Source organism: Budorcas taxicolor, chromosome 17, assembly GCF_023091745.1.
Source record: "Budorcas taxicolor isolate Tak-1 chromosome 17, Takin1.1, whole genome shotgun sequence".
NCBI lineage: Eukaryota > Metazoa > Chordata > Mammalia > Artiodactyla > Bovidae > Budorcas > Budorcas taxicolor.
The window spans coordinates 48,445,821-48,464,178 of NC_068926.1; the positions used below are offsets into that span (position 1 = coordinate 48,445,821).

General features: G+C 48.3%; 1 protein-coding gene across 1 annotated transcript in view; it reads left to right on the top strand.

Moving 5' to 3' along the window:
* The window catches only part of SLC15A4 (solute carrier family 15 member 4), a 29,154-nt gene extending 12,402 nt beyond the window's left edge, over nt 1–16,752 (top strand). The window contains exons 3-8 of the mRNA XM_052655084.1: nt 256–424; nt 846–923; nt 1,586–1,754; nt 10,214–10,369; nt 11,482–11,640; nt 15,690–16,752. Of these exons, the coding sequence (XP_052511044.1) occupies nt 256–424; nt 846–923; nt 1,586–1,754; nt 10,214–10,369; nt 11,482–11,640; nt 15,690–15,838 (880 nt within the window). The 3' untranslated portion in view covers nt 15,839–16,752. The remainder of the gene's footprint in view (nt 1–255; nt 425–845; nt 924–1,585; nt 1,755–10,213; nt 10,370–11,481; nt 11,641–15,689) is intronic.
* Nucleotides 16,753–18,358: the final 1,606 nt, after the last annotated feature.

Genomic DNA, 18,358 nt, shown 5'->3' on the forward strand with positions numbered 1-18,358 from the left:
TGATCCCACCGTGATGACGGCCAGCATCGCACTCTGGCTAGGAAGCGCTTCCATCTGCTGATTCCGGACATCTCCCTGTTTTGAGGAGTAATCTGGGTGGCCACATTGGGTGGGCAACAATTAGTAGGTAACGGAAGGGGCTTTGAGCAGATTCAGTGCAGCAAGCTCATTTCCTATCCCCAAACCTAATTTGTTACCAAATAACTGATTTCTGGGGGTGGAAGAAAACTAATTCCTTCATTTTATTTCCCAAAGTGAAGGCATTGGAGTCTTTCAGCAATCTTCTAAACACAGTCTGTTTGATTCATGTAAGATGTCTCGAGGAGGGCCATTCCCGGAAGATAAAGTGGAAGATGTGAAAGCTCTTGTCAAGATTGTCCCCGTTTTCTTGGCTTTGATACCTTACTGGACAGTGTATTTTCAAGTGAGTCTTATATTCAGGTTTCATTTCCTCTCTTCCCCCCACCGTGAACACTGCCCCGGCACTCAGGTGCCTGGGTTCCCTGCTTTCCTTGCCATAAGTCTCCAGGATCTTGGAATCTTGATGTTAGTTATGGACTCATTTTTGTGGACTTAAATGTTTTGAAAACCTTTTTAAAAATGAAGCTAAGAATGGGCATACCTCTGTTTTTCCAGGCCCCACCTTTTAATTTCTCAGTGGGGTAGTCATTATTTCTCTTTTAAAGTTCACCTCCAGACGACTTCTATGGTGGCCAAGAGATTGACCTGCCCGTTTGCCAACCTGACCTTTGCGAGTCTCATCACAGAGTACTCTGGGGGCGGGGTGGCTCGCTGCAGGCCTGTGACAGCCGTGCACGTGTAATGACACTGCTTTTTACACCCAGATGCAGACGACGTATGTTTTACAGAGTCTTCATTTGAAGATTCCAGAAATTTCCAGTATTACAACCAATCCTCATACGGTGAGAACAATTGAAATGATGTGAAAATTGTCATTGGGGGTTTACGTGACAGAATTTCTTCTGCCAGTCCCAGATACTTTGTAAATGATATAGGTAGCTTGAACTAAACATGTTCCTATTGCAATGGAATTTTTGCTCACTTCTGAAACTGTCTTTCCGTTGGTTATGTCCTTTACTAGATTAAACTGACTTTGTGGTGGTTATTTAGTCATGAAATCGTGTCCGACTCTTGCGACCCCATGCACTGTAGCTTGCCAGGCTCTTTCCAGGCAAGAACACGGGAGTGGGTTGCAGTTTCCTTCTCCAGGGGATCATCTAGATCCAGGGATTGAACCTGCGTTTCCTGCTTGGCAGGCAGATTGTTTACCCCTGAGCCACCTGGGAAGCCCAAACTAAGTTGCTACTGTCAGTTAAACATGAATATTTGACCTGTTTCTTCTTCCCCCCCGAAAGCACAGAAAACCCAAATCACATCCCTTTAGAAATGAAAGCCTTTCCTCAGATCCAGTGTCTTGAGACAGACTATTTTCCTAGGAGGTCATACTTGTACAAATGAGCTGTTTTTGAAATAAGCTTTTCCCATTTAGACGTTAGTTGTCAAGTAAGCAGCTGCTGACACCGCAGAAAAATAAGCCCGTGTCTTCTGCATCTCCAAATTCTAGTTTCCGGCAGCCTGGCTGACCATGTTTGATGCTGTGCTCATCCTCCTGTTAATTCCCCTGAAAGATAAACTAGTCGATCCCATCTTGAAACGAAACGGCCTGCTCCCATCATCCTTGAAAAGGATCGCCGTGGGGATGTTCTTCGTGATGTGCTCAGCCTTCGCCGCAGGTGAGAAGCCAGCTCCGTTTCTGCTCCTACCTGCTTCCCGTTGTGGGTGATTCAGAATATGGTAGTCACTCATGTGTTCTTTAGGAAGCGTGTACATATAAGGATTATTTTATTAAACTGGAGTAGTATATGAAGTTAAAGATTTTTTCTCTAAGGATTTGCTCTTCTACGTTTTTTAAAATATGTATTTTATTTATTTGGCTGTGGAAGCTTTTTGGTTGTGGTAAGTGAACTCTTAGTTCCAGCATGGGTTTCTAGTTACCTGCTGCTGCTGCTGCTAAGTCACTTCAGTCGTGTCCGACTCTGTGTGACCCCATAGACGGCAGCCCACCAGGCTCCCCTGTCCCTGGGATTCTCCAGCCAAGGACACTGGAGTGGGTTGCCATTTCCTTCTCCAATGCATGAAAGTGAAAAGTGAAAGGGAAGTCGCTCAGTCGTGTCCAACTCTTTGTGACCCCATGGACCGCAGCCTACCAGGCTCCTCTGTCCGTGGGATTTTCCAGGCAAGAGTACTGGAGTGGGGTACCATCACCTTCTCTACTAGTTACCTGACTAGGGATCAAACCCAGGCCTCCTGTATTGGGAACCTGGAGTCTTAGCCACCTGACCACCAATGAGTCCTAATATTTTTTCCCTGAAGAATTTTAACCAGTGAAATGCTCTGGAAGATGACTTTTGGGTTGAGTCAAGGGAGACTTATTGTCTCTTACTGATTTCGATTTTAGACCACTTGTAATTGCTAGATAGAGGAAATTTTATAAATTAAAGATGTTAAATAATCCTCAGACCTGTGATTCTTAACGTCAGGTCCATTAATCAGTGTCATATGCCCTGAACCCTTTGCACTTTTATGTAAAATTTCATGTGCGTTTTTCTGGAGAGAAAGTTTTGTTATTTTTTTTAAATCAAATACAGGTTTGGAACCAGCCTCCATCCCCCAGGGAAAAAAAAAAGGCTGTTAAGAACTAATGCTCAGGTATTCTAACATCTCTTGGGGGCTCGGTTCTGAGTTCATAATTCTTAGATTCTGAAGTATAAGCTGAATTATCTTGTGCCAATAAGGCTGAAGTTTTTCTGACTTTCTTACCTTGCTTTGGCACTCTTCCTTCATTAATATTCGAAAATTATTGAACCGTAAAATAGCTTAGTTATATAACAAGACAAGAAAAGCTGATATTCCTGAATCATCTATATATCATCTCTGTTATGAGGAATTTAATATTAAGCACTGCTGAGATGGAATTTAATATTCTCTGACAAGGCTTCACCGCAGCCTCCATCGGCTGTCGCCCAGGTGAACATACTGATATAGTACTTAACAGATTTACAGAAATGAATCTCTAGGCTTAAGACATCTATATTCTAGATGCTGGGACATCATAGGGGACAATTACATTTCTTTCTTAATGAAATAGGTGATTAAAGGGAGGTCGTCTCTGGATGAAGTTCCTGCCGTGTGCTGACCATGTGACCCGTTTCCCTTCCAGTTCTGTGCACGTGGGCAAATAAGCCTGAGCAAACAAGAGCTGGGTCACAGCAGGGCTCTGGTGGCAGGTTTCCTGAGGCAGAATCGGCGATGGGCGAGGCGCCCTGGAGCAGAGCAGTTGTGCTGGCAGGGCGGGGGGCGGAGTTGCAACTTCAGCCTCAGCACCTCTGCTCTTTCTGGGTGGGAGAGCCCCCCCTCTACCCCAGCCAGCCAGTCGCACCCCACAGATAGCTATCCTTGTCAGCTGCCTTTGGGAAAGGAGAGATTGCTGGTTTCCCAGGCATCATCTAGCAGACTCTGGGTTTGGTTCCTTTAATACACCGTCTTCTCTTTCAGTTTCATTTATGGCTGAATAGCTGCTTGGGCCCTGAGAACCCTGGGGTCATCCCTCCTGGTGGTTTCTGTGCCTGTTTCTGTAGGAAGTGACGGCAGACGGGAGTCTGTTGAGCGGGTCCAGTTGGGCGGGCAGCACTGCCATTTCTTTCTTCCTTTTTTTCCTCTCTCTTTCTGTCTTTCTGATCTTCAGTTGTGGCATGTGGGATCTAGTTCCCCAACCAGGGGTTGAACCTGGGCCCCCTGTGTTGGGAGTGCAGAGTCTCAGCCAGTGGATCGCAGGGAGCCCCAGTGCTGCCTTTTAAAAGCACAAGCAGTGCCAGCAGCTCACTTCTTGCTCAGCAGGACTGGGCTGCCATCAGGTGGCCACAGGCACCTGTGGGGAGGCAGGTGCTCTGCACCTGTGTGACCGCGGCCGCTCTGAATGTCAGCATCCAGATTGCTTAGTCACGGAAAATGCCTCCAGTGCTGACAGTCTTAAAGAGGCTTTCTTTGCTGAGTGACCAGATATTAGGAAGGAACTTAACCATCACTGATTCACAGAGTTTAAATGTCTTATAACTTGACTTAGGCACAGCTTATTAAATTTAATGTAAGCAGTGACTGGTCTTTCATGCCATTTCATTTCCAGCTCTAGTGAATATTATTTAACTGGGGCATTAATGAACTTTGAATGGAAACCAGAAATCATAACAGCAGACTAACATTTTAATAGGAAAGAGATGATTTTGCCTTTTAACTTGCTACGTTCATCCATAATAAATCAGAATCTTCTGTTTAGTGCCATCCCTGCTGGAAACAGCTCTTTATCTTTAAAGTTTCTCAGGTGAGAATCAGGCACACCCAACGGGTTTTCTTCCATTCTGCTTGAGGAAAAAAGAAGTGTGCTTTCCCCGTCAACATTGTATGTGTTCTTAACTTAACTAATAGATGCTCACTGGAGAAAAGGGAACCTTAGAAACATAAAGAAGAAAATAAAGATCAGCTGTAACTTCCCCAGAGATGCTCACTGCTGTGATGTGCATGTCTGTCTGACTTTGTTTGTGTATCTGTGTGTACATACACATAGACTTTTTGTGTTTCTGCAGAAATGAAATCCTGTTGTGTACAGTGATTTGAGCCTGATTTAAAAACTAAACCTAAGAAACCCTTAAAGGTATAAAGAAACACTTGTTAACTGTAGGCAGGTTAAAACAAAGAATCCACCAAATACAGATGAGCATCTCCCCTCATTGCTCTCCTCCTTCCTCGGTCTCTGTGTCTGTCTCAACACACACAGAGATTTAAGCACTTATAATTCCACCCAAGGCTATCTTCTACTATCAGTCTGCAAGTGCATGAGAAAAATTATATATGATGTGATGTGTGTGTGTGTATTTCCTTTGTCACCCGCTGTTTAAAAAAAAAAAAAAAAAAACTAAAGCATCCTTCCATGTCAAACATTCACCTGCAGTCCTTTGTTGTTGGTTATTTAGGATTCTAGTTCTCACTGTTACCATCATGCGTCTGTGTGTGCTAAGTCGCTTCAGTCATGTCTGACTTTCTGCAACCCCGTGGATGTACCCAGGCTACTCTGTCCTTGGGATTCTCCAGGCAAGAATCCTGGAGTGGGTTGCCATGCCCAGTGAAATTACTTTGCTTCTCAAATCCCCCCCAAGGAAGTCCTACTCCCTCCGTTTATCCCAGACTTTGACGGAATGCCTTCAGCTGCTCACTGTTCACAGTTCACTCTCACCTCTTAGTTTGAAATAGGTGTTTATGATGATGTTAACTATCTAAACTTTATTTCAAGTTTACTGAGTATTTTTGGCAGAAATGAATGTTGAGTTTTTCTCAGATATCTTACGTTGGTTTTCAGGAGGATGACATGCCCTCCCCTCTCCACCTTTGGCAGCTCATGTTTTTATTTATTTTAACCTCTGGTGTTTAACTGTTGAAATAAATAAACCCTCTTTGTTAAAAGGGTTGACCCTGATGGTCTGATTGGAATCTGCTGCTGTTTTGCTGAGTGACTACACATCTCTGTCTAACCAACAGCATTCTGGTTTGGTGTCTGGATTGCACAGCTTCATTAAAGGGTTGGTAAATGCCCTGTTTCTGGAGGCGGGGTGTGTTTAACAGGATGAGAAATTTCTGTCTGTTTCTAGGAAGTTCCAAGTCTTTACCTAGAAAATTACAAGGGTGCATCACTTCTCTGAAGGGAAATATGATCATTTTTCCACCTTTTTCTCAGTTTTGTACAGATGTTGTTTTTTGCTGAATCACTTAAGCTTTTTATTTTTTAGTGTCCTTAGAATATAATTTATTGAGTTACAGAAATTGAGATAAAAACGGTCACTTAAATAAATCTGTTGCGTTTCCTTCCTCTTTTCCAGTTTCACTTTTTTATGTGTTCTCTTTTATTAGATTGCCCCAAACTGTATTTTACAGTTTTTCCTTAGCTGTATCTCTTGAATTTATCATTTGATTATTTTTATGTTTTCTCAGTGAATAATTAAGGTATTAACTTTTATTACCTTCAGTGTGTTTTGTTGGTTTCTTTTTCTCATCACTTGAGTTAAAATTCTTCACTTCTATTTATTCGTTCCTGCTTAACAGTAAAGACCGTGTTATTCTTTTAATTGGCCTGTTACTGCCTTTCTGTCAAGGTCCCTTGCACTTTGGTTAGTTGTAATGGTTTCTATTTTTTTCCCCGGGAGAATATTGAAACTGTGGTTTTTATTTTCTCTTTGATCCAAGAGTACTTTTAGAGAACTTTTTTCAATTCATAATAATTGATGCTGTTGTTTGTCCATTTGCTACCGAGAAAGCTTTAGTTGAGGAGTTGAGCGAGATCGTGCCTTTATGATTCCTGTATCATGCATTTCAAGGCTTCCTTTTGGGCCAGTATTCCTTTCTAAAAGTGTTGGTGGGTTGCTGCACAGGATGGTAGGGTAGCTGCATGCTGTCAGCCGTGGTAGTTCAGATCCTGTGTGCAGGAGCCCTGGAGTCCAGTGCTGCCTGGGGTGACGGGGATGACGTGTGTCCAGGGATGCGACGGTCTGTGCAGGCTCTGGTGAATGGGAAGCACTGTCCAGTCCAGGGGACAGTGTCCTTAGAGAGATACTGTTCTCTCTTAGGCAGCATGAGTCTGTTAGAACTAAGCCCCGAGGAGGCACAGATGTTAGTGTCCCTAAAGTTCAGGACGTGGGTCTACCCTGGGTCTCCTCCAGTTAGCAACACGTCACCAAACAAAGCCGTATCTTTCCATCTGCTTGCTCTGACGAGGACCAGCAGGCCTGGTGTACCTCAGATTCTCACTGCATTTCTAGCATGTGCTACGTGCTAAGTCATTTCAGTCGTGTCCAACTCTTCGTGACCCTATGGACCATAGCCAGGCTCCTCTGTCCATGGGATTCTTCAGGCAAGAATACTGGAGTGGGATGCCGTTTCCTCCTCCAGGGGATCTCCCGACCCAGGGATTGAATCTGCGTCTCCTGTGTCTCCTGCATTGGCAAGCGGGCTGTTTACCACTAGCGCTACTTGGGAAGCCAAGACAAAGCCTCATCCTTTCCGTCCACGTGCTCTGATGACCAGCAGGCCTGGTGTGCCTCAGATTCTCGCTGCACTTCTAGCCTGTGATGGTGTTTTACTCATAAAGGTTTATGAGGGAGTGGCACCGTGTGGGGAGGCCCAGTGAAAGCCCAGTCAACACCCCTGGTCGGTGTTCTTGCTGCATGTTTCGCTCTGGCTCTTCGTGAGTGTAGATGAGCTGGCAGCAGGGAGCAGCAGGCGCAGGGTCGAGGGGGCACAGCGGGCCTTTGCTAACCCTCGGTGTGTTTTCCTGATGCCTCCTTCCTGCCCTTGTGTTGCCGTTGTCCCGTCTCCCTCCAGGTGACTGCCCGCCCCTCCTCTTATCCGACCTTTGCGGCTGCCACACTTCATTTCCTTCTCACCCACAGTGTTGGGTTTTCTTTTGTGTTTGACCTGATGTAAGTTTGTGTTGTTAATTGAAGAATTTGCCCCTCTTCCTTCTGTCTTGGTTCTCCCAGCTTCTGTCTTTATACTGGTTTGTACCCACGCTTCTTGTCTCTTCCGTCACTAGTTCTGCGGCCTCTCAGGGACAGGCCTGCCCAGACCCCGCAGGACCGCCGTTGTCCGAGGACCGCTCTGGTTCTCTGTCAGCCTCTCTCAGGACCCTGCTGCTTCCTCTGTTCTCTGTAGTGTCAGCCGTGTGCTCCACACCTCCCCATCCTTCCTCCGGTCCCACCAAAGAGGCGCTCTGTTGATTTCTCATGTTGTTGTCTCAGGGCTTGGTCCTGGTTTGTTTATGTCCCCCTTGCCATTGCCCCTTGATTTCTGTTACCTTTTCACCCTCAGCCTTCACAAGAGTCTGCGTTTTCCTAACTGATGAGACCACCGCAGATTCTGTCCCACGGCTTAAAAATTCCTGTTCTTTGCCAGCTTGCCAGAAGTCAATGATATCTTGTCCCTTCCTGGTACTAAACCCGTATATGGTTCCCACCAGTGACACCCCGCCATAAACACGCACATTTGGTGTCTTCATGCTCCCTTGCCTTTCCTCTGAAGGGCAAGAGATTATCCAGCTTCAGTATTTATTCTCCTAAACCAGGCTGAGTGAATTCTTCCCTCTCTCTGTACTTAAATCTAACCCTTCCAAGCTAGAGGGTTGGTGGCCCGTGCAGTGCAGTGATCTTCCAGTCTGAGGGCGGTGGCCCAGGGCCGGCTGGACCTCGGCTGACCCAGGGGAAGCCTGTAGCACCTGGCATCTGAAGGTGCTCCAACCAGGGTAACACTGCGGGCCCAGTGGTGCTGCCCGCTGCCCTGCCAGGGAGCAAAGCTGCTGTTTTGGGGCAAGGCCCTTAATGCCACCACCAGTTTCCTGAGATAACTGCTGGGCTGAGCCTCATATTCCCGTTTCCAGAGAAGCAGACGCTTTGCAGACCTGGTCTGCTCCTGTTTCTCAGTCACAGGACAGTTGTGAGGGCTGAGGTCTGCCTCTGTCACCCACTATCAGGGAGGAGACGCGGGCTTTCCACGTGGAAATGAGCTAGGAGGCCTCACCTTCTCTTGGGCCTTTGATGTGTTTTCTCTTTGGATATTTGAGATGTGGTGTGGGGGGCAGATTCTTTCACTCTGTCCGTCAAATCCTGGTCCTTTTTCATGCTCAGCTCTTAAAAGGGATATATATATATATATATATTTGTTGTTTAGTGTCTCAGTCATGTCTGACTCTTTTGTAACCCCGTAGACTGTAGCCCACCAGGCTCCTTGTTCATGGGATTTCCCAGCCAAGAATACTGGAGGGGGTGGCCATTTCCTTCTCCAAGGGATCCTCCCGACCCAGGGATCGAACCCACATCTCCTGCATCGACAGGAGGATTCCTTACCACTGAGCCACCACGGAAGCCCCTTATGTATGTATATTCCAATATTCCTCTACCCAGACTCCTGTCCTTCCTCATACTGTTTTAAACATATAATTATTACGTATACATTAGCTATGAGAGTCCATTATTTCATTTGCAACTAGAATTCCTTAAAAACATCTTTAAGAACTTGGTCCTATGTGTTGTTGTTTTAAACTTCATTTCGATCTTTTTTTTTTTTTTTTGCAGAGTAGCTATTTCTGATCTTGCTTATTTTCCTGTGTCCGTCTGTCCCACCTGACAGACGACTGATCGTCCAGGGAGTCCTGGCTGCTGCTGAGGGCAGGAGGCCACTGGTGGGGGGCGAGGCCCAGTGTGCAGCCATCCTCCTTATCCCTGGTTGGGGTTCCCATCTTTTCCATGATCCCAGGATCAACCAGTCTGAAAATACCTACAGTACAGTGAGATACCTGGGGAGACCACCAACTTTACGTAACTTTTATTACAGTGTGTTGTTATCATTGTTCTGTTTTATTCTTAGTTACTGTTGTTAATCTCTTACTGTGCTGGATTTATAAGTTAAATTTTATCAGAGGTTTTTGTGGGCAGGGAAAAAATAGTGTGTATATATATATATATGTATATACGTAGGATGTAGAACTGTTATCGGTTTCAGGCGTCCACTGGGGTCTTGGAACGTATCCCCCACAGATAAGGGGGGACTACTGTAGTTTGTTGATAAGGTTGAGCCCATCTAATGGGGAAATTGGCATTAGTAGTGGTAGTGGTAGTCGTTGTAGTCAGGATAATCAGTCAGTGAATCAGCATAAATATGTTACCTTGAAGGGAAAAGCATCTCCAGATTTATTACCTTCTGGTAAGTAAATAGCATGATTAATCTTTTTATTTCAGTACTGTGTAGCTTTCTCTTGCTCCTCTTTTTGAAGGAAGCAAGAGGCGTTTAGGTGAGCGATCCAGAGCTGTGAGGATTGTGTTAAGCACGCTGAACGCTGGTTTTATAAGGCACTGCAGAACACCCGTGTGAGATATGGATGACATGACCTCTGGTTTTCAGTGACCTACTTCGGAAGCTGAAAGGGGGAAAGGGTAATTCCTGAGCTTGGGTGCTTGGGGGGATATGTGTCATCTGGTGTTAACCTTTCATGCGTTTCTCAGAATCATCGACAGGCATCTTGTCCCAAGGATCTGGTTTTTCAGTTTAATTACAAATGTTAGTGAATAAATACTCATAAGCTACTTATGAATTGTAGGGATTTTGGAAAGCAAGAGGCTGGACCTCGTGAAGGAGAAGACCATCAACCAGACCATCGGAAACGTCGTGTACTACGCCGCGGACTTGCCCATCTGGTGGCAGGTCCCGCAGTACGTGCTAATTGGCGTCAGTGAAATATTCGCCAGCATCGCAGGTGAGGTTTCCTCCTGTTGGGGGCATCTGTGTCCAGTCCCCTCACTGCATGATTAAGGCCGTGCTGTTTCCTCCCTTGTTAGGCTGCGTCGAGACGGAACCGCACAGTGCTTGGTGGGTGTTGGTGGGCAGGTGTGGTTTAGAATGGGAATCGGTGAGGAAAGGGTGACGTTATGGCTGAGGCTCCCCTTTCTTGATGTAAAAGTAGGATTCCCACAACATCAACATGAAAACCACCTGCTGCAGCACGTCCACAGGAGGCAGGAAAGGAGAAGGACGAGCCCCGTTCCGGTCGGGGGAGGGCGGGGGGTTTGGCTGCCTGGCCTGGCACTGGCTCCCCAGCCCTGCAGTCCTGCGGCTGCGGCCAGGCCTCGGGTCCCTTGCTGCCCGGCTAGCGGTATCTGCCTTTAGATGTGTCAGGGAGAAACCTCATTTATAGAGCGTGTTCTCACAGGCCTCTCTTCCCTATTGCTGAGATCCTGTGGTGGCATGTGGACAAGTGAATTCTGTGCAGGCCTGTTTCCCGCTGCCTGGAGTGAGGGAAGGAGGAAATGAGTGATAACCAGAGCCAGCCGGGCTGTGGGCATTGGTTTTCTCCTCTCTGCCCCTCCCCCTGTGGTCACGTGGAATTGGCTCATGAACTTGGGAGGGAATAAATCAAAGAGGGTGGCCCTTCCTTTAGAGCCCAGTGCACATCTCCGTGTCTGGTTATCACGGCAAGAACTGGGTTATAGATGCGCCTGCCAAAACCGTTCTCAAGCACTTTGCCTTTCAGGTAGAATTCCTGAGTAGATTTCCCCATTTTAGTGTCAGTGGTTCATTTGCAAACTCACATCAATTAAGAATATAGGAAATTTGGCTTCTTCAACTTCTTTCCACGAGGAACAGGAAATTCCAAGAGCTGTCAAGTCAAATGCTGCCCTCTGATGTGAGGGTGGGGGTGACCACCACCTCTTGGGGTTTCCAGGGGCTGTGGTGGGACACGAGCAGCCAGCTGGGGGCTGTCTCAGGGCAGGGAGGGGCTGTGCCCAGAGTCCCAGGTCCCCAAGGGCCGCAGTGCGGAGGCAGCACTGTGTCCTCTCCAGAAACAACCTTCATCCTCCACCCCCCCAGGCCTGGAATTTGCATACTCGGCTGCCCCCAAGTCCATGCAGAGCGCCATCATGGGCTTGTTCTTCTTCTTCTCTGGCGTCGGATCCTTCGTGGGCTCAGGACTGTTGGCGTTGGTGTCTCTGAAGGCCATCGGGTGGATGAGCAGCCACACGGACTTCGGTAAGGACCACCCCACCCCTGCCCACCCCATCATCAGTGACCAGTATCCAGAGCCCCAGCCCTTGGGTCATGTGGGGCAGCTGGGACCGGATGTGGTCAGTGTCTCTGGGCTGGGCCAGGAGCCCCCACCCTGCTCCCCGAGCTGCATCAGACCACCCACCTCACCCTGTTTACCCATGTCACGCGCTATCTCCCTGAGGCAGGTGAGCCTCTCCTGCCCAGGTCAGCCTTGGCCACACCCGCCACCAGCGGCCAAGTGGCCCCTGTTGTTCCCACATCTGTGATGGGCGGACCGCCTTCTTTCTCTACTGTCAGGTCCAGCATTGTCTTTATTTCATTAGGAGGCAACTAAAATCTGTATCACAAATTTCCCTTCATTTATCTTAGTTTTGTATTTTCTTTCCCTGACAGTACCTTTTAATTCCTTGCGGTTAAAATAAAGATAGACAATAAGTTGTCTTTTTAAAACAAATATGACTCGTGATCAATCATAATGGAGTTTTACAGCCATTGCCAGTAGGTGGCATCTTGAGCCAAATCACTGGCGAGAGATGAGAGCTCTGCTGTTTGCAGATTTATGTCGCCTGTAAACGGACCCAGAGATGGAGGCGTCTTTCTTCTTTATATGTTTCACCAGTAAAAACCACCATTGCTTTTGGTTGCTTTTCCTTGTGTAGTTGTGTGGTATTTGCTGTCCCCTGGTACTTTTAGGTTCTAAATCCCCTTGGAAACCTGATGAAAGCCTAGAGACTTCTCCAGAAATGGCAGAATTCCAAAAGCCCTCCCATGATTCAGTTAAAATTCCTGTCCTGAGGTGAGGGTTTAGGCCCGAGAAGCCCTGATGTAACAGAAACCAGAGCCCCCAGCAGCGCCTGGGCGCCATGGGTGATGTGGTCAAGCTGTGAGCACCAGGGCTATGGGGAGTGGGCAGGCCCAGCGTGGTTGTGGTGAGGAGGGGCTGCCCCCCTCCTGGAGGGTAAGGTTCGGTTACACAGGGGTTCTGAGAGTTCTCCTGGGTTCTTGGTGTCACAGAGCAGACCTCCTTCAGAGATTTGTTACAGAGATCAAACCTCTGTAGTTCTTCAGATGTAGATGCTGTTTCTTAGTTTCTGTTTCATTTTTAAATGCATCATAGATTGGTTGGCTTTGGTTATCCTTGTTGTCTTCCAGTGATTTAATCCCCCCACTACTAATTTAATAACTTGTGGTTTGTCTGTCATTCATCCTTTCCTTCTGACAGGTAATTTTAATACTTGCAGCTGTGAGGGTCACCTCCAGCACTGATGCACACAGGTACCGGTGCTGGACCTGGGTCCTGTGTGTTGATGTTATTTCTACGAGAGGGAGGCGCCGGGTCGTGTGTCCTGGATCGCCTGCCCTGTCTAGGAGCGCAGGTGGTCTCCCCTGTTCCCCTCGAGTGCAGAGAGCTTGCGCCCCTTCTGTCTGGAGCCCCGGGAGCTGGGTGCAATGACGGTGACACAGGAGGGCATGGCAGGGCTCCCTCTCGGTTAGGGGCAGGGCCGCTGGGGCGGGGATGAGGGACAGGATGGACCCGGGGCACTCCACTCCCACCCCCAAGCCATGCCGGATTCTTCTGGAGGAGGAGCAGCAGGCCAACTTCTCTACGCCCCCTGCTCCTCCCTGCTCTGCCAGGGCTCAGGTGGCGGTGGGAGCTGACTCAGTGCTTCCCGACTGACGTGTGGATCACTTCCTGTCGGGTCCCTGGGCTGTGGTCTGAGTTTCTCTTCACTGTGTCCCTCTCTCCCCGTCCTCTGCCTGGCCTGCTTGTCCTTGCTGTATTTAGATTGGGAAGCACATCTGTGCTGTGAGGGGCTCTGGCGCAGCTCGGTGTGCTCTTCATCCCGACCCAAGTGCAGGACGGTTAGAAGCCTTCCTCCTGTCCTTGCTGCGTTAAGCCCCCAGGCCCTGGCAGGATGAATTGCTGTGATGTCAGCCCACTGAGTCCTGTGGCCTCCCAGTCCTCTGCCGCGGCTGCCGTCTTTCACTCAGTGCTGAGTTCTCCGAGTCGTCCCCAGTAACCGGTTCTTTTGTTATTTCTGCGGAGTATCTGTTGTACAAATAAGTCACAGTTCATTTATCTACTGTGCTGTGCGTGGGTGTTGCGGGTGGCGCCCGTTGGAGGCTGTCATGAATAGAGCAGCTGGGAATGCTTTCGTGCATGTGTTTGGTGACACGTGAGCCTGTTCCTTGGGGCCCAGCAGTCTATCTTATCAAATAAAGAACACCCAGAGTTTACCACCTTCGTATGCAGTTACCTTCTGTCTGAGAAGAGGCCCAAGAAAGCAAAGGCTGATTGTGATAGCTTTTAGGTGGTGGACCCAGTTCTGAACACCCTTCCTGGCCCAGGCTGAGACTCGCCCTGACAGCGAAAACGCCGTGTATGGTCCGCTCGGCCTGCCTGCTTTCAGCTTTGCTAGTTTTAATCGCCTGTGTCATTTGGGGAGATGAATGTTTCAGGGTTGGCACTTTGGCACCACCCACCAGTGCCATGGTGAGCGCGGGCACACCAGGCTCCAGGAGCGGGGGTCTCTGTCCAGGGTGGAGCCCCGCAGGCAGTGAGGACCTAACCACGGCTTTTAAGTATCTGTTGAATAAATAGCACAGTCTAGTAGAAATTCTAGGTATTACTGGATTTCTTCCCAAAGCAGTAAACATAGCAAATCGTTGTCTTCTACAACCTGAGTGAGAATTCTTTTAAAACACATGTATTATATCTGTTCGTTCATTCTGTTTAATGAAAGCAGTGTTGAACGTCTAATTTTAATGAGTGTATGTTCAGACAGAAAAAGGAAGTTCCAGAATAACCCAGCCTGAAGGAGACCGTCAGAGGGAAGGAAGTCTGGTGTTCTAAGTAAGCTAAGTGGAAATGCTTGTGAAGCCTGTCTGAGAGAACCGCGGCTTTCCTTCCGAGGTGCCAGCTTCCTCTGGACATGTTGCTGATGGCCGTGTCTCCCCGCCCCTCTGCTTGACCATGTGTCAGGCCCTTTTCAGTTGGTGACAAGCAGTGTAAGCGGTAGGCCACCTGTGGCCTGTGGGGACAGCCGTCTGCAGGGAGCTGGGGTGACGTGGTCCCTCACCCACAGCCCTGCGTCTCCATGCCAAGGGGCCGTGGTGGGTGGTGCTGTGAAACCTCGGTTCTCTCTGGTGTGCAGACCTGGTACCCCAGACCTCCGTGAAGACTGAGGCTCCTCACGGGTACTGCTGAGGAGGCGGCCTCAGGCCCTGGGCGCTGTAACAGGCCCTGGGTGCTTCTCACGGCAGCGCTGTTCCTGCCTGGGGGCAGGGTGGGGGGCTGGCCACCATGTTTTCACATCTTACAAATGAGGAGACTGGGCCCAGAGACCACGACACTGGGTTTGAGCCTGGTTGGTTGAGCTCTGAGGTCCATGATCTTAACCTCTGCCTCCTCAGGGTTTATCAGGAATTAAATGGAACCTTGCACATAGGATGCCTGCGTGGTGCTCGGGCATTCAGTATGTCAGCTCTTTGGCAACCTGAAGTTTTTAAGGAGAAATTTAAAAAGCAGACTTGTGTCTCCCCGTAGCGTGTGGCTTGTGTGTTCAGCCACCTGCCCTGGCCTGTGAAGGGTACACTGGAGTGTGTCTAATGTCAGGTGACAACGCAGGAGTGCAGGGGTCCAGGACTCCTATGAGACATGATGTCCAGGCTGTGTCCTGGCCCGCCGTGTGGTCTTGATAAATGTACAGACTCTGGACCCAGGATACCAAGACCCTCCGCTTCTGGAGCTGACTCGGGGACAGTTGGGCTCCTTGTCTGTGGAGCAAGAGAGGCTGGTGACAGGGCCCCGGCCTGGAGCTGGTGTTGACGTCGGCCAGCTTCACGGTGGCTCTGGGAGCAAAGCACTTGTGTACTTCGAATTAGGGGTAGGGTATTCCTTTTTCTTCCTTTTTGTTTTAATGACAACATTAAAAGTCACCCTGACCTTGGTAGGAACTTAAGTTAAAAGAAAGAAAATCTTGTAAACTTTCTTTCTAAACTCTGTTTCTTTTTCCTTTCCTTCTCTCCAGGCAACATTAACGGCTGCTATTTGAACTATTACTTTTTCCTTCTGGCGGCCATTCAAGGAGCCACCCTCCTGCTTTTCCTTATTGTTTCCGTGAGATACGACCGTCAGCGGTCAAGAGCGAACGGCACGCCCGCCGGCAGGAGGACCTGACGCTCCCGCACCCCTGTCGGGTCTGATGGACGGACGGATCCGGGGGAAGGGGCTGCGGGGGCTCGGAGAGTGGATGGCTGACTTTCCTGAGACTTGGTGTGACTGTGGGATTGGTCTCTTCTCTTACGGTGACCTAGGTGAGTGCCTTCCTGCGGTTCATCTGCTGCCCAGGCCTTCCTGGAGCAGATGCACAGGCTGCCGCAGGCTTCTCGCCACCGAAGACCCCGGCTCACCCTGCAGCTAGTCTCCTCTGGCAGACACCCGCAGACAGTGACACCGAGTCTCCAGAGACGACACCTATGCGGGTTGGCATCCCAGTATTTTAAACGAGTATCTCATCTCCTTCCCGTAAAACTGCGCTTACCTTCTTCTTTCTTGATGAATAGACACCTGTTTCGATTGAAGAACAGGAGGATTTGTTAAGAAATGAAAGGGTGGTCAAGTGCCGCGAAGTTTTATAGAGAAGTCCTGCTCATGGTTTCTCTCCTAAGCCGCAAATCTTGCCAACACCAAGTTCCTCGGTACAGGCCGGCAGTGAATGCATTTTATCTGCTGCTGCAAATAGTGCTAACATTTTAAACCGTTGAGATTGCTTTCCTATTGGTTCCTTAAGAACCTGATGTTGTACTAAGAACTGTTTAAGACCGTGTGTTCATCTCAACCTGTGAAGCAGCCTGACACGTGTTTTAAAACCTCGCCTAGTCAATGCTCGTGTACGATTTCACTGTGGTACCACTGAGTGAAGACCCGCTTGAGGGGGGAAGGACCCTCCCTGAAGAGCACTGGCGCGATCATGGGCGGTTGGCAGTGTTCACTGTGAACCTGAACTGTCGACAGTCGTAGGCTCTGGGCGGCGGGGGTGTTACATGATGGGGGGTTTCTCGTTTTGTCTAATAAACTCTTCTTCATTTGTTGCTGTGCTTTTGGTATAACTTTATTATAAAAAACACCTTGATTTTGAGACCCACTGACTGCTTCTCTCTGTGCTCTGTCCACCATCGTCATGTATGTGCGTTTTCTGTGTGGACTTCATGTGAATTCCTCAGCTGTCACGTAGACCGTGTGAGGGATCTGCCGGCAGGAACTGATGAAAAGTCTCAATAAAATGCCTGCTCCTGATGCAACTCTTGACTTTCTAGGAGAGTATACTTGGCCTGCTCTGTACTAAAATACAATTTTATATTATGTATGTTATTTTGTTTGGAGAACAAAAAAGCAAACACCTTATTCATCTGGGTGTGTGTTTGTGTTAAATAAGGGTTGGAAAGCCCTGCTCTAGGAAATAAATACATCATCCTCCAGGAGTATAGTTTCAGCCTTCAGGATCTATTACATATTGAAAACCATTACCCCATGTTGTCAAAAAATCACATTTTTTTCTGTAAGGAATTGGGCACAAAAGGGAAAAGGGTTGTGTGACGAGAACCCAGCCTGTCCCTGGGCCCTGTGTGGTGGGTGCGCCCCAGGCTTGTGGGGTCCAGGTCCTTGCCCAGCCTCCGGGCCTTACATGGACTGGGACTCTGTACAGGTAGCCAGGTACACACTCTCCCATCAGGGGGGAGCTGTCTAGAAAGCCAGTCGGTTAAAGAACTGACAGCCTTTTAACTTTCCACCTGAACTTAGAGTGTACAGTTGTGCTCGCTGTGTGGCGCTGAACAGCAGTTGAATAAACAAATCCACAAAACCAGTATGCTGTCACGGGGCTCTCATTCAAACACATGCCTGCCCTGGAGACCTCGATGTGGGTCTCCAGCCAGTGTGTGTTGGCCTCTATTGGAAGACACTCGTCCCTGCTTCCTCTTCCTTGAAGGTGGATGAAACTGAGCGCTCTATTTCTGCACAATCTCATGGGTGGGTTTAAAGAGAAGGTTTGTCATATGGCTGAGTTCTTTCTCAGGAGTTCACACATCTCCTGGTTTCTCACGGAGCTCCCAGGCTGCTGTCTGTATGTCTGGCTTCAGGGGCGGGAGTCCCACCTCCAAGGGGCGACTAGAGCATCTCCCCCCACCTCAACATCCGGATGTGGAGGTGGCCTCTTCTTGGGAGAGCAGGGAAAGCACAAAATGATACATATAACACTGCAAAGTGTCAAAGAACAAGTCCTTTCAAAATTACAGGCGGCCTTTTACGAAACTCTAATCACTTCTTAAGTCCAGGTAATAAAGAATGGATGATCTTCAATATTAGTGAACTGTTCCACTCAGCGCAAAACAATCCTGTTGCTTGAAAAAGCACATTAAAGAGCAGAGCGCTGTGATAATCCGAGATTGCCACACAGTTTACGGGCATCTTCAAGTAGAAATCATTTGAGCAGATACTGTGAAATGTTCATTGTAACACCTTGCTCTTTTGAAAATAAGGCCTTTTAGGAGAAATAATACATGTTTTAAAAGTGCTTTTGGAACTAAGACAAATTAAGGGAGCAATACAAAATGCAAAGGAAAAAAACAAAACACCTCCAGACTGCATAACTGGAATATCAGTATTTGTTAATTCCCAAATGGGCTAAAAGAGGCACGC